Source organism: Pseudophryne corroboree, chromosome 1 (assembly GCF_028390025.1).
Source record: "Pseudophryne corroboree isolate aPseCor3 chromosome 1, aPseCor3.hap2, whole genome shotgun sequence".
Classification (NCBI taxonomy): domain Eukaryota; kingdom Metazoa; phylum Chordata; class Amphibia; order Anura; family Myobatrachidae; genus Pseudophryne; species Pseudophryne corroboree.
Window position 1 is genome coordinate 692,467,548 of NC_086444.1, and position 15,745 is coordinate 692,483,292.

General features: G+C 47.9%; 1 protein-coding gene across 1 annotated transcript in view; it reads right to left on the reverse strand.

Moving 5' to 3' along the window:
• Positions 1 to 1,543: 1,543 nt before the first annotated feature.
• OAZ1 (ornithine decarboxylase antizyme 1) overlaps positions 1,544 to 15,745 on the reverse strand; it is a 43,105-nt gene continuing 28,903 nt past the window's right edge. Inside the window, 2 exon segments of the mRNA XM_063914780.1 lie at positions 1,544 to 2,002; positions 14,884 to 14,969. Of these exon segments, the coding sequence (XP_063770850.1) occupies positions 1,872 to 2,002; positions 14,884 to 14,969 (217 nt within the window). The 3' untranslated portion in view covers positions 1,544 to 1,871.

The window sequence follows — 15,745 nt, forward strand, 5'->3', positions numbered from 1 at the left end:
CCTAACAAATACTTTTTCTAGCAAGCTCAGGAGAGCCCACTAGGAGCACCCAGCTCTGGCTGGGCACAGATTCTAACTGAGGCCTGGAGGAGGGGCATAGATGGAGGAGCCAGTGCACACCAGATAGTACCTAATCTTTCTTTTAGAGTGCCCAGTCTCCTGCGGAGCCCGTCTATTCCCCATGGTCCTTACGGAGTTCCCAGCATCCACTAGGACGTCAGAGAAATACTCCTAGCTTAAATTGCCCCAACATATTAACCCTCATGGGTGTGTACATGTGGTTTGGAAAATGAATTGTATACTGCACTAGTGTCAGGACCAAGTATGGCCAAATATCCTATAAAAGCACTATACTATACAAAGAGACATATACAAGACATACTTGCAAGCCATTATTTTTACACAGAATGTTCTGCCTCTACACATACCAAATATAACAATGGTGTGCTTCTGGAGTGGCCTATTCATAGAGCAGGCACCAGCTTTTTCAATTAATAGGAATACCCAAATTATATTTGCAGAGCTGCAGCACAGCAAGCCTCAAGTAACCCGGTGAATGTTTAGTATCCGCATTTCAATCTAATTCCTGCTGTTGCCTCAGACTTTAGCATAATGAAAAGAAAGCACAATTTCTCCAATTAGTTAAAGAAACCCAAAAGAGCTCCCTCAATGCAGCTGGAACTTGCTATTAGAGTTTGCAATAGTATAGCTGTTGCACTGTAGCATGACATTTTCAGTTAAGGTAATTTAGATTCCTGACATTCCTGCAGAATTAGTTCAGTAGATAGGGTTAAAAAAAAAACACACCATTGCCAGCAGCCAAGCAAACTTCGAACTGCTCTCCACTGCTCTATTAGATCTTCAACTGCTATATAAAGTTTTTTAGCACTACGTTAACCCAATTTTTGCAATAAACTGTAAAGTTAATTTCCACATTTCTATTCATAGGGTACCTAGAAGGGTCACAATTTGCAGTTATTACATAGGGGCTTAATACTAATGTACCTTGCATTTTGTGAACTAGCTCCCTGCTTTTATATGATCACATTCAGCTACTGGGCAATGTTTCTCCAGTAATAAATTATTTCCTAGAGCAGGTTATCAAACATGGTCCTCCCTTTGATTTACATTTTAAATACATCCACATTCCACTGAGAAAGCTTTGTGAAATGGTACAGGATTTCTAACCATTTCAGAAGTTAGAAGAGCTGAGTGTACAGGACCTTTCTCAGACTACAATTGTGCAAGTAAGCCCACTCCTTGCTAGGCTGTAGCCTTCTTCTATCACCAAATGTCACTATAATTCCACCTACAATCATACAAACAGCCTAACTGGAATTACAATTATCCTCCATACCTCTCAGTCAACTGAACAGCAAGATATCTCTGAAACACAAGACTAGCAGCCTATGGCACTTAATACTGGGTATGAACTTCAGAAAACAGAAGTTGCACAATGCTGTCAGGGAGATAAATTTGGTTTAATTTGCCTAAAATCCAAATACCTTGGTTTTACATTTAAGTATCCAGAAATAATGCAAAACAAATTTAAAGGTTTTATTTAGAGAATTAAAGCAAGACATCTGAAATCACAAAACACATAAAACCTCCAACAACATTGCAGTAATCTGGAGTGCGCATTTATTCAACACCAAAACATGCAAACAAATTCAGAAGACATCTGGGTTGAAAAAATAAAATCAACATCTTGTCCCGACTACCTGCTCCAGCCTAGATTAACCAAGGCAAAAATACAACCACACCAGGAAAAAAAAACCTGAGAAGATGTTGATAAGACTTCTCACAACTCATCTTAAATTGATGACTAAAGAAAATAAAGCTCTAAAAAGTTGCAGGACATTGCAGGATTTCTAATCTTCATCACAAGAATCTCTTTCAAACGTGTAAGCCATGAAGCAAGCATCTGGTCTCTTAGGGACTAGGGGATGTCCAGGTCTCACAATCTCAAAGCCCAAAAAGCTGAATGTTCGTAGAAGTGCAGCTGGAAAAAATAAAAAAAAAAAATAGTAAATTAAGTAGTTTAATAGTGTGCCTGCACTTACCATATTGTAACACACCTCCCTAGTCTATTAACATTGATGCACATTGTACCCAGAAAAGCACATCTGCCCTGTAAGCCCCAAGAGCAACAAAAAGGACATTAAATTGTTTTACCAGGTGCCCAAAATAATGGGCATTTGTTGGAGCAAGTCATTTGTTTGCCCGTTTGGAGCAACATTACTTTACACATGTCCAAAAGACCTGGGTTTAGAAGTATAAACCTGCCTAAAGTCCTGTTTAATGCACCCAAACCAGGCTCCTTTCTCACCACCTCGATCAGGCTGAGACATGACTTGAATTTTTGTCAGGAGCCAATTAGCTAAGGCGCCATGTAAAACAATTTAATACAAGATTGTTGAAGCCCATATACTAGCTGCCATTTCACATTTACACAGCACATGAAAAGTGACACTAGAAACTAATTTTAATGCTAACATTTACAGAACATTGTTTGCATTATGGATCAAGTGTAAATCCAACAAATGCCATTACGTTTTTATATAGTGAATATGTATTATATAGACATGCAGTACATCCAGAAAGTATTCACAGCGCTTCACTTTTCCACATTGTTATATGTTACAGCCTTATTCCAAACTGCAATTCATGTTTTCCCCTCAAAATGATACACACAATACCCCATAATGACAATGTGAAAAAAAATAAGAATTTACTCACCAGTAATTCTATTTCTCGTAGTCCGTAGTGGATGCTGGGAACTCCGTAAGGACCATGGGGAATAGACTGGTTCTGCGGGAGACTGGGCACTCTAAAGAAAAAGATTAGGTACTATCTGGTGTGCACTGGCTCCTCCCTCTATGCCCCTCCTCCAGACCTCAGTTAGGAAAACTGTGCCCGGAAGAGCTGACATTACAAGGAAAGGATTTTCGGAATCCAGGGTAAGACTCATACCAGCCACACCGTACAACTTGTGATAACCTTACCCAGTTAACAGTATGAACAACAACTGAGCCTCACTCAACGGATGGCTCATAACAATAACCCTTATTTAAGCAATAACTATATACACGTATTGCAGAAAGTCCGCACTTGGGACGGGCGCCCAGCATCCACTACGGACTACGAGAAATAGAATTACCGGTGAGTAAATTCTTATTTTCTCTGACGTCCTAGTGGATGCTGGGAACTCCGTAAGGACCATGGGGATTATACCAAAGCTCCCAAACGGGCGGGAGAGTGCGGATGACTCTGCAGCACTGAATGAGCAAACACAAGGTCCTCCTCAGCCAGGGTATCAAACTTGTAGAACTTTGCAAAGGTGTTTGAACCCGACCAAGTAGCCGCTCGGCAAAGCTGTAAAGCAGAGACCCCTCGGGCAGCCGCCCAAGAAGAGCCCACCTTCCTTGTGGAATGGGCTTTTACGGATTTTGGATGCGGCAATCCAGCCGCAGAATGAGCCAGCTGAATCGTGCTACAGATCCAGCGAGCAATAGTTTGCTTTGAAGCAGGAGCACCCAGCTTGTTGGGTGCATGCAGGATAAACAGCGCTTCAGTCTTCCTGACTCCAGACCTTCTGGAAACATATTTTCAAAGCCCTGACTACGTCCAGCAACTTGGAGTCCTCGAAGTCCCGAGTAGCCGCAGGCACCACAATAGGTTGGTTCAAATGAAACGATACCACCTTTGGGAGAAATTGGGGACGAGTCCTCAATTCTGCCCTGTCCATATGGAAGATCAGATATGGGCTTTTACATGACTAAGCCGCCAATTCAGACACACGCCTAGCCGATGCTAAGGTCAACAGCATGACCACTTTCTACGTGAGATACTTTAGTTCCACAGTCTTAAGTGGCTTAAACCAGTGGGATTTCAGGAAATCCAACACAACGTTAAGATCCCAAGGTGCCACAAAAGGGGGCTGAATATGCAGCACTCCCTTAACAAACTTCTGAACTTCAGGCAGTGAAGCCAGTTCTTTGAGAGAAAATGGATAGGGCCAAAATCTGGACCTTTATGGACCCCAATTTTAGGCCCATAGTCACCCCTGACTGTAGGAAGTGCAGGAATCGACCCAGCTGGAATTCCTCTGTAGGGGCCGTCCTGGCCTCACACCAAGCAACATATTTTTGCCATATACGGTGATAATGCTTTGCGGTCACGTCCTTCCTAGCCTTTATCAGCGTAGGAATAACTTCATCCGGAATGCCTTTTTCCGCTAGGATCCGGCGTTCAACCGCCATGCCGTCAAACGCAGCCGAGGTAAGTCTTGGAACAGACAGGGCCCTTGTTGCAGCAGGTCCCGTCTGAGAGGCAGAGGCCATGGGTCCTCTGTGCGCATTTCTTGCAGTTTCGGGTACCAAGTCCTTCTTGGACAATCCGGAACAATGAGTATTGTTCTTATTCCTCTCTCTTACTATTCTCAGTACCTTGGGTATAAGAGGAAGAGGAGGAGGAGGAAACACATATACAGACTGGTACACCCACGGTGTCACTAGGGCGTCCACAGCTATCGCTTGAGGGTCCCGTGACCTGGCGCAATATCTTTTTAGCTTTTTGTTGAGGCGGGACGCCATCATGTCCACCTGTGGCAGTTCCCATCGCTTTGCAATCTGTGTGAAGACTTTTTGATGAAGTCCCCACTCCCCCGGGTGGAGGTCGTGTCTGCTGAGGAAGTCTGCTTCCCAGTTGTCCACTCCCGGAATGAACACTGCTGACAGTGCTTGCACGTGATTCTCCGCTCACCGAAGAATCTTTGTGGCTTCCGCCATTGCCATCCTGCTTCTTGTGCCGCCCTGGAAGTTTACATGGGCGACCGCCGTGATGTTGTCTGACTGAATCAGCACTGGCCGGTTTCGAAGCAGGGGCTCTGCTTGACTCAGGGCGTTGTAAATGGCCCTTAGTTCCAATATATTTATGTGTAGAGAAGTCTCCAGACTTGACCACAGCCCTTGGAAGTTTCTTCCCTGAGTGACTGCCCCCCATCCTCGGAGGCTTGCATCCGTGGTCACCAGGACCCAGTCCTGTATGCCGAACCTGCGGCCCTCGAGAAGGTGAGCACTCTGCAGCCACCACAGAAGACACCCTGGCCCTTGGGGACAGGGTGATCAGCCGATGCATCTGGAGATGCGATCCGGACCACTTGTCCAACAGATCCCACTGAAAGATCCTTGCATGGAACCTGCCGTAGGGAATGGCTTCGTATGAAGCCACCATCTTTCCCAGGACTCGCGTGCAGTGATGCACCGATACCTGTTTTGGTTTCAGGAGGTCCCTGACCAGAGATGCTAATTCCTGGGCCTTCTCCTCCGGGAGAAACACCTTCTTCTGTTCTGTGTCCAGAATCATGCCCAGGAAAAGCAGACACGTCGTAGGAATCAGCTGCGACTTTGGAACATTCAGAATCCAGCCGTGCTGTTGCAACACTTCCTGAGAGAGTGCTACGCTGATCAACAACTGCTCTCTGGACCTCGCCTTTATGAGGAGATCGTCCAAGTACGGGATAACTATAACTCCCTTCTTCCGAAGGAGTATCATCATTTCGGCCATTACCTTGGTAAATATCCTTGGTGCCGTGGACAGGCCAAACGGCAACGTCTGGAACTGGTAATGACAGTCCTGTACCACAAACCTGAGGTACTCCTGGTGAAGTGGGTAAATGGGGACATGCAAGTAAGCATCCTTGATGTCCAGCGACACCATAAAATCCCCCTCTTCCAGGCTTGCAATAACCGCTCTGAGAGATTCCATTTTGAACTTGAATTTCTTTATATAAGTGTTCAAGGATTTTAAATTCAGAATGGGTCTCACCGAACCGTCCGGTTTCGGTTCCACAAACATTGTGGAATAGTAACCCCTTCCCTGTTGAAGGAGGGGGACCATGATAATTACTTGCTGGAGGTACAGCTTGTGAATTGCCGCCAGCACTACCTCCCTTTCCATGGGGGAAGCTGGCAAGGCTGATTTGAGGTAACGGCGGGGGGGGGGGGGGGGGGGGGGCGCTTCGAATTCCAGCTTGTATCCCTGAGATACAATTTGTACAGCCCAGAGATCCACCTGTTAGCGAACCCACTGGTTGCTGAAGTTTCGGAGACGCGCCCCCACCGCACCTGGCTCCGCCTGTGGAGCCCCAACGTCATGCGGTGGACTTAGTGGAAGCAGGGGAGGACTTTTGTTCCTGGGAACTGGCTGCATGGTGAAGCTTCTTACCTCTACCCCTGTCTCTGGCAAGAAAGGATGCGCCCCTGACCCTCTTGCCTTTGAGAACGAAAGGACTGCATTTGATAATACAGTGCTTTCTTAGGCTGTGAGGAAACCTGAGGCAAGAAAGTCGACTTTCCAGCTGTCGCTGTGGACACGAGGTCCGATAGACCGTCCCCAAACAATTCCTCACCCTTATAAGGCAAAACCTCCATGTGTTTTTTAGAATTAACATCTCCTGTCCATTGCCGAGTCCATAAGACCCTCCTGGCAGAAATGGACATAGCATTAATTCTAGAGCCCAGCAGGCAAATGTCCCTCTGAGCATCCCGCATATATAAGACGACATCTTTTATATGGCCCAGGGTTAGCAAAACAGTATCCCTGTCGAGGGAATCTATGTCGTCTGACAGAGTATCTGTCCATGCTGCTACAGCACTACACATCCAGGCTGAAGCAATAGCAGGTCTTCGTATAGTACCAGAGTGTGTATACACTGACTTCAGGATAGCTTCCTGCATTCTATCCGCAGGCTCCTTTAGGGCGGCCGTATCCTGAGACGGCAGGGCCACCTTTTTAGATAAGCGTGTCAGCGCCTTGTCCACCCTAGGGGATGTTTCCCAACGTAACCTGTCCGTTGGCGGGAAAGGGTACGCCATCAGTAACCTCTTAGAAATCACTAGTTTCTTATCAGGGGAACTCCACGCTTCTTCACATAATTCATTTAATTCATCAGATGGGGGAAAAGTCACTGGCTGCTTTTTCTCCCCAAACATATAAACCCTCTTGGTATTAACAGGGTTAATCTCAGAAATGTGTAATACATCTTTCATTGCAATAATCATGTATCGGATGGCCTTGGTCATTTTAGACTGTAAATATGCCTCATCATCGTCGACACTGGAGTCGGACTCCGTGTCGACATCTGTGTCAACCATCTGAGATAGAGGGCGTTTATGAGCCCCTGACGGTTTCTGAGTCGCCTGGGCAGGCGTGGGCTGAGACCCCAGCTGTCCCAAGGCTTTTATGTAAGGAGCTTACATTGTTGTTTAAGACCTTCCACATATCCATCCAATCAGGTTTCAGGTGTCAGCCCCGACGGGGGCGAAACCACACTTATCTGCCCTTGCTCCGCCTCCACGTAACCCTCAAACATGTCGACACAGCCGTACCGACACCGCACACACACAGGGAATGCTCAGACTGAGGACAGGACACCACAAAGTCCTTTGGGGAGACAGAGTATACCAGCACACACCACAGCGCTATATAACACAGGGATTTTCACTTATAATAAGTGATTACCCAATAGCTGCCTTATATGTTTTATTTGCGCCTAAATTTATGTGCCCCCCCTCTTTTTTTACCCTTCTTGTACCTGGATACTGCAGGGGAGAGCCTGGGGAGCCGCTTCCAGCGGAGCTGTAAAGAGAAAATGGTGCTGGTGTGCTGAGGAAGAAGGCCCCGCCCCCTCAGTGGCGGGCTTCTGTCCCGCTTTGTGTAAAAAAATGGCGGGGGTTTTTACATATATACAGTGCCAGACTGTATATATGTATTTTTATTGCCAAAAGGTACTTCAATTGCTGCCCAGGGCGCCCCCCCCCCCCCCCCAGCACCATGCACCCTACAGTGACCGGAGTGTGTAAGTGTGCTGGGAGCAATGGCGCACAGCTGCGGTGCTGTGCGCTACCTTAAATGAAGACAGGAGTCTTCTGCCGCCGATTTCGTCATCTTCCAGCTTCTGTTCTTCTGGCTCTGCGAGGGGAACGGCGGCGCGGCTCCGGGAACGGACAATCGAGAACAGGTGCCTGTGTTCGAACCCTCTGGAGCTAATGGTGTCCAGTAGCCTAAGAAGCACAAGCTAGCTGCAAGCAGGTAGGTTTGCTTCTCTCCCCTTAGTCCCACGTAGCAGTGAGTCTGTTGCCAGCAGAAGCTCACTGAAAATAAACCTAATAAATACTTTCTTTACTAGTAAGCTCAGGAGAGCCCACTAGGAGCACCCAGCTCTGGCCAGGCACAGATTCTAATCGAGGTCTGGAGGAGGGGCATAGAGGGAGGAGCCAGTGCACACCAGATAGTACCTAATCTTTTCTTTAGAGTGCCCAGTCTCCTGCGGAACCAGTCTATTCCCCATGGTGCTTACGGAGTTCCCAGCATCCACTAGGACGTCAGAGAAAGTGATTTTTGCAAATGTATTAAAATTGACCTAACATGCAGGTTTTCATCCAGTATGAATCTGTACATTGCTGCATTCACCTTTCCCTCTGTCCTGACTAGTCTCAGTTCTTGCCACTGAAAAACATCCCCACAGCATGATGCTGCCACCACGCTCCACTGTAGGGATGGTATTTGCCTGGTGATGAGCAGTGCCTATTTTCCCGCCAAACGTGACACCTGGCATTCATGCCAGTGTATTCAATCTTTGTCTCAGACCAGAGAAATTTATCATAGACCAAATCAGTCAGGTACATTTTTGGCAAACTCCAGGCAGGCTGCCATGTGCTTTTTACTAAGTGGCTTCAGTCTGGCCACTACCATACAGGCCTTATTGGTGGATTGCTGCAGAGATTGTTGTCCTTCTGGAAGGTTCTCTCCACAGAGGAATGCTGTAGCTCTGACAGAGTGACCATCGGGTTCTTTGTTACATCCCTGACTAGGGCCCTTCTCCCCCAATCGCTCAGTTTAGATGGCCGGCCAGCTCTTGGAAGAGTCCTGGAGGTTCTGAACTTCTTCCACTTACGGATGATGGACGCCACTATGCTCATTGGGACCTTCAAAGCAGCCGATATTTTTCTGTACCCTTCAAGATTTGTGCCTCAAGACAATCCTGTCTGAGGTCTACAGACAATTCCTTTGACTTTGTGCTCAGACATGCACTAACATAGCATGGTCAAGTGTGGGACCTTATATAGACAGGTGTTTGCCTTTCCAAATCATGTCCAATCAACTGAATTTACGACAGGTGGACTCCAATTAAGCTGTAGAAAATAAGAATTTACTCACCAGTAATTCTATTTCTCGTAGTCCATAGTGGATGCTGGGACTCCGTAAGGACCATGGGGAATAGCGGCTCCGCAGGAGACTGGGCACAACTATAAAGAAAGCTTTAGGTCTAACTGGTGTGCACTGGTTCCTCCCACTATGACCCTCCTCCAGACTTCAGTTAGGATACTGTGCCCGGAAGAGCTGACACAATAAGGAAGGATTTTGAATCCCGGGTAAGACTCATACCAGCCACACCAATCACACCGTATAACTCGTGATACAATACCCAGTTAACAGTATGACAACAACTGAGCCTCTCAGATGGCTCAACAATAACCCTTTAGTTAAACAATAACTATATACAAGTATTACAGACAATCCGCACTTGGGATGGGTGCCCAGCATCCACTATGGACTACGAGAAATAGAATTACCGGTGAGTAAATTCTTATTTTCTCTGACGTCCTAAGTGGATGCTGGGACTCCGTAAGGACCATGGGGATTATACCAAAGCTCCCAAACGGGCGGGAGAGTGCGGATGACTCTGCAGCACCGAATGGGCAAACTCTAGGTCCTCCTCAGCCAGGGTGTCAAACTTGTAGAATTTAGCAAATGTGTTTGACCCCGACCAAGTAGCTGCTCGGCAAAGTTGTAAAGCAGAGACCCCTCGGGCAGCCGCCCAAGAAGAGCCCACCTTCCTCGTGGAATGGGCTTTCACTGATTTAGGATGCGGCAGTCCAGCCGCAGAATGTGCAAGCTGAATCGTACTACAGATCCAGCGAGCAATAGTCTGCTTTGAAGCAGGTGCACCCAACTTGTTGGGCGCATACAGGATAAATAGCGAGTCAGTCTTTCTGACTCCAGCTGTCCTGGAAACATAGATTTTCAGGGCCCTGACTACGTCCAACAACTTGGAAGCCTCCAAGTCTGTAGTAGCCGCAGGCACCACGATAGGTTGGTTCAGATGAAAAGCTGATACCATTTTAGGAAGAAACTGGGGACAAGTCCTCAATTCTGCCCTATCCATATGGAAAATCAGATAAGGGCTTTTACATGACAAAGCCGCCAATTCTGATACACGCCTGGCCGAAGCCAAGGCCAACAACATGACCACTTTCCACGTGAGACATTTCAATTCCACGGTTTTAAGTGGCTCAAACCAATGTGACTTTAGGAAATCCAACACCACGTTGAGATCCCAAGGTGCCACTGGAGGCACAAAAGGGGGCTGAATATGCAGCACTCCCTTAACAAAAGTCTGAACTTCAGGTAGTGAAGCCAGTTCTCTCTGGAAGAAAAATCGATAGAGCCGAAATCTGGACCTTAATGGAACCCAATTTTAGGCCCATAGTCACCCCTGACTGTAGGAAGTACAGGAAACGGCCCAGCTGAAATTCCTCCGTTGGGGCCTTCCTGGCCTCACACCACGCAACATTTTCGCCATATGCGGTGATAATGGTTTGCGGTTACTTCTTTCCTAGCTTTATTCAGCGTAGGAATGACTTCCTCCGGAATGCCCTTTTCCTTCAGGATCCGGTGTTCAACCGCCATGCCGTCAAACGCAGCCGCGGTAAGTCTTGGAACAGACAGGGCCCCTGCTGCAGCAGGTCCTGTCTGAGCGGCAGAGGCCATGGGTCCTCTGACATCATTTCTTGAAGTTCCGGGTACCAAGCTCTTCTTGGCCAATCCGGAACAATGAGTATAGTTCTTACTACTCTTCTCCTTATTATCCTCAGTACCTTTGGTATGAGAGGAAGAGGAGGGAACACAAACCGACCGGTACACCCACGGTGTCACTAGAGTGTCCACAGCTATCGCCTGCGGGTCTCTTGACCTGGCGCAATATCTTTCTAGCTTTTTGTTTAGGCGGGACGCCATCATGTCCACCTGTGGCCTTTCCCAACGGTTTACAATCAGTTGGAAGACTTCTGGATGAAGTCCCCACTCTCCCGGGTGGAGGTCGTGCCTGCTGAGGAAGTCTGCTTCCCAGTTGTCCACTCCCGGAATGAACACTGCTGACAGTGCTAACACGTGATTTTCCGCCCATCGGAGAATCCTTGTGGCTTCTGCCATCGCCATCCTGCTTCTCGTGCCGCCCTGTCGGTTTACATGGGCGACTGCCGTGATGTTGTCTGACTGGATCAGTACCGGCTGGTTTTGAAGCAGGGGTTTTGCCTGACTTAGGGCATTGTAAATGGCCCTCAGCTCCAGAATATTTATGTGCAGGGAAGTCTCCTGACTGGACCATAGTCCTTGGAAGTTTCTTCCCTGTGTGACTGCCCCCCAGCTTTGAAGGCTGGCATCCGTGGTCACCAGGACCCAGTCCTGTATGCCGAATCTGCGGCCCTCTTGAAGATGAGCACTCTGCAGCCACCACAGCAGAGACACCCTGGTCCTTGGAGACAGGGTTATCAGCCGATGCATCTGAAGATGCGATCCGGACCACTTGTCTAACAGATCCCACTGAAAGATCCTTGCATGGAACCTGCCGAAGGGAATTGCTTCGTAAGAAGCTACCATCTTTCCCAGGACTCGCGTGCAGTGATGCACCAACACCTGTTTTGGTTTTAGGAGGTCTCTGACCAGAGATGACAACTCCTTGGCCTTCTCCTCCGGGAGAAACACCTTCTGTTCTGTGTCCAGAATCATACCCAAGAACAGCAGACGCGTCGTAGGAACCAGCTGCGACTTTGGGATATTCAGAATCCAGCCGTGCTGTTGTAGCACTTCCTGAGATAGTGCTACTCCGACCAACAACTGCTCCATGGACCTCGCCTTTATAAGGAGATCGTCCAAGTACGGGATAATTATAACTCCCTTCTTTCGAAGGAGTATCATCATTTCGGACATTACCTTGGTAAATACCCTCGGTGCCGTGGACAGACCAAACGGCAACATCTGGAATTGGTAATGGCAGTCCTGTACCACAAATCGGAGGTACTCCTGGTGAGGTGGGTAAATGGGGACATGTAGGTAAGCATCCTTGATGTCCAGTGATACCATATAATCCCCCTCTTCCAGGCTTGCAATAACCGCCCTGAGCGATTCCATTTTGAACTTGAACTTCCTTATATAAGTGTTCAAGGATTTAAAATTTAGAATGGGTCTCACCGAACAGTCTGGTTTCGGTACCACAAACATTGTGGAATAGTAACCCCGTCCCTGTTGAAGGAGGGGAACCTTGATTATCACCTGCTAGAGGTACAGCTTGTGAATTGCCGCCAGTACTACCTCCCTGTCCTTGGGAGTAGCTGGCAAGGCTGATTTGAGGTAACGGCGAGGGGGAGACGTCTCAAACTCCAGCTTGTATCCCTGAGATACCACTTGTAGAACCCAGAGATCCACCTGTGAGCGAACCCACTGGTCGCTGAAGTTACGGAGACGGGCCCCCACCGCACCTGGCTCCACCTGTGGAGCCCCAGCGTCATGCGGTGGACTTGGTGGAAGCAGGGGACGATTTTTGTTCCTGGGAACTGGCTGTCTGGTGCAGCTTTTTCCCTCTACCCCTGCCTCTGGGCAGAAAGGACGCGCCTCTGACCCGCTTGCCTTTCTGAGGCCGAAAGGACTGTACTTGATAATACGGTGCTTTCTTAGGCTGTGAGGGAACCTGAGGTAAAAACGTCGACTTCCCAGCTGTTGCTGTGGATACGAGGTCCGAGAGACCGTCCCCAAACAATTCCTCACCCTTATAAGGCAAAACCTCCATGTGCCTTTTAGAATCAGCATCACCTGTCCACTGCCGAGTCCATAATACTCTCCTGGCAGAAATGGACATTGCATTAATTCTAGATGCCAGCCGGCAAATGTCCCTCTGTGCATCCCTCATATATAAGACTACGTCTTTAATATGCTCTATGGTTAGCAAAATAGTATCCCTGTCAAGGGAATCAATGTTATCCGACAGGGTATCAGACCAAGCAGCTGCAGCACTACACATCCATGCTGAAGCAATTGCAGGTCTCAGTATAGTAGCTGAGTGTGTATACACAGACTTCAGGATAGCCTCCTGCTTTCTATCTGCAGGCTCCTTTAAGGCGGCCGTATCCCGAGACGGCAGTGCCACCTTTTTTGATAAGCGTGTCAGCGCCTTGTCCACCCTAGGGGACGTCTCCCAGCGTAACCTATCCGTTGGCGGGAAAGGGTATGCCATTAGTAACCGCTTAGAAATCACTAGTTTCTTATCTGGGGAACCCCACGCTTCTTCACACAATTCATTTAACTCATCAGATGGGGGAAAAGTCACTGGCTGCTTTTTCTCCCCAAACATAATACCCTTTTTTGTGGTAACCGGGTTAATGTCAGAAATGTGCAACACATTTTTCATTGCCGTAATCATGCATCGGATGGCCCTTGTGGATTGTACATTTGTCTCGTCCTCGTCGACACTGGAGTCAGACTCCGTGTCGACATCTGTGGTAGCGGGCGTTTGAGCCCCTGATGGCCTCTGAGATGCCTGGGCAGGCGCGGGCTGAGATGCCAGCTGTCCCAAAGCTGCGTCATCGAACCTTTTATGCAAGGAGTTGACACTGTCGGTTAATACCTTCCACATATCCATCCACTCTGGTGTCGGCCCCGCAGGGGGCGACATCACACTTATCGGCACCTGCTCCGCCTCCACGTAAGCGTCATCAAACATGTCAACACAGCCGTACCGACACCGCACAGGGAAGGCTCTGACTGAGGACAGGACCCCACAAAGTCCTTTGGGGAGACAGAGAGAGTATGCCAGCACACACCAGAGCGCTATATAACAGAGGGATTTACACTATACACAGTGAATTTTCCCCCAATAGCTGCTTATATCACAATTTGCGCCTAAATTTATGTGCCCCCCCTCTTTTTTACCCTTTCCGTAGTGTATACTGCAGGGGAGAGCCTGGGGAGCGTCCTTCCAGCGGAGCTGTGAAGAGAAAATGGCGCTGGCTGTGCTGAGGAAGATAGCCCCGCCCCTTCAGCAGCGGGCTTCTCCCGCCTTTTTAATAATTATGGCGGGGGATTAGGCACATATACAGTTTAGAACTGTATTATGTGCATTTTGCCACTTAAGGTATACCAATTGCAGCCCAGGGCGCCCCATCCCCCCCAGCACCCTGCACCCACCAGTGACCGGAGCGTGTGGTGTGCTGTGGGAGCAATGGCGCACAGCTGCAGTGCTGTGCGCTACCTTATTGAAGACCGGAGTCTTCAGCCGCCGATTTCTCCGGAATCTTCCGTCTTCTGGCTCTGCAAGGGGGACGGCGGCGCGGCTCCGGGAACGGACGATCGAGGTCGGGCCCTGTGTTCGATCCCTCTGGAGCGAATGGTGTCCAGTAGCCTTAGAAGCACAAGCTAGCTGCAAGCAGGTAGGTTTGCTTCTCTCCCGTAAGTCCCACGTAGCAGTGAGTGTTGCCAGCAGATCTCACTGAAAATAAAAAACCTAACAAATACTTTTAGTGAACTCAGGAGAGCCCACTAAGTGCATCCAGCTCTGGCCGGTCACAGATTCTAACCGAGGTCTGGAGGAGGGGCATAGAGGGAGGAGCCAGTGCACACCAGATGTAGTACCTAATCTTTTAAAGAGTGCCCAGTCTCCTGCGGAGCCCGTCTATTCCTCATTGTCCTTACGGAGTACCCAGCATCCACTAGGACGTCAGAGAAAAGTCATTATCAGAGAACCAGTGCAGAGTCATTAGAACTTACCTCTATCATCTCTGTTCTTGTGGAAACAGATGAAGACATGATCGACTTGGAGTTGCTCCTCTGCAAATTCTAACAGAACAGCAAAACTAATGCAAAAAGTAAAACGTTAAAATGCTGCAAGACTGAAGAAACATGTAAAATCAAATTAAATATTGTGGATTTCATATCAGCATAGGTTTAATTGGCTTGGAAAATGACAAGTTTAAGCCCTGAGACCAATAAGCTTGTGCTACAGTTTGGATCACTTGTTTGCATCAGACAATACAATTGCTACCAAGTGGTCAATTCAGTGCTGATAGAATAGCACCAGGAATTAGCCCCTGGTGTTATTCTCGTCGGACACTGATTTCCCGACGAGATTGTTTTTCTGCACCCCTCAAGGGGTACTAGCAGAAATCAGACAAAATGCTGGCGTGATGCCATTTTCTGTACTTAGCACAGCATCACACCTAGCACTTAAGTGGGAGAATGCTAGTTCTCACGCCAAAACACTGTTTAGTCCGCAAAGACAGTCCTTCTGATAAAGACAGCGCTATTCAACTGTTCTGAAATGACCCCAATGAGAAGAAAATTAGCGAGACACCTGCTGCATTTTATAACAGCAGGATCTCACTAATGTTTTCACTAGGGTAGAGCACGTTTGAACTAAATGGGTGCTACTGTATTGCTCCTATGTGTTGAATTTACCAACTACCGCATTAACAGTCACAATAGGGAAGACTTAAGGCACCATAAATGTTATGTACTGTAGATATCATGTAGTTTTTTTTTTAAAGGAGCTCCTTTAAACCCCAGACTGAAATAAACTTGCATGTTACAGTCTATAGTAACATGGCTTATTTATATAGTGTAGCCCATCAGA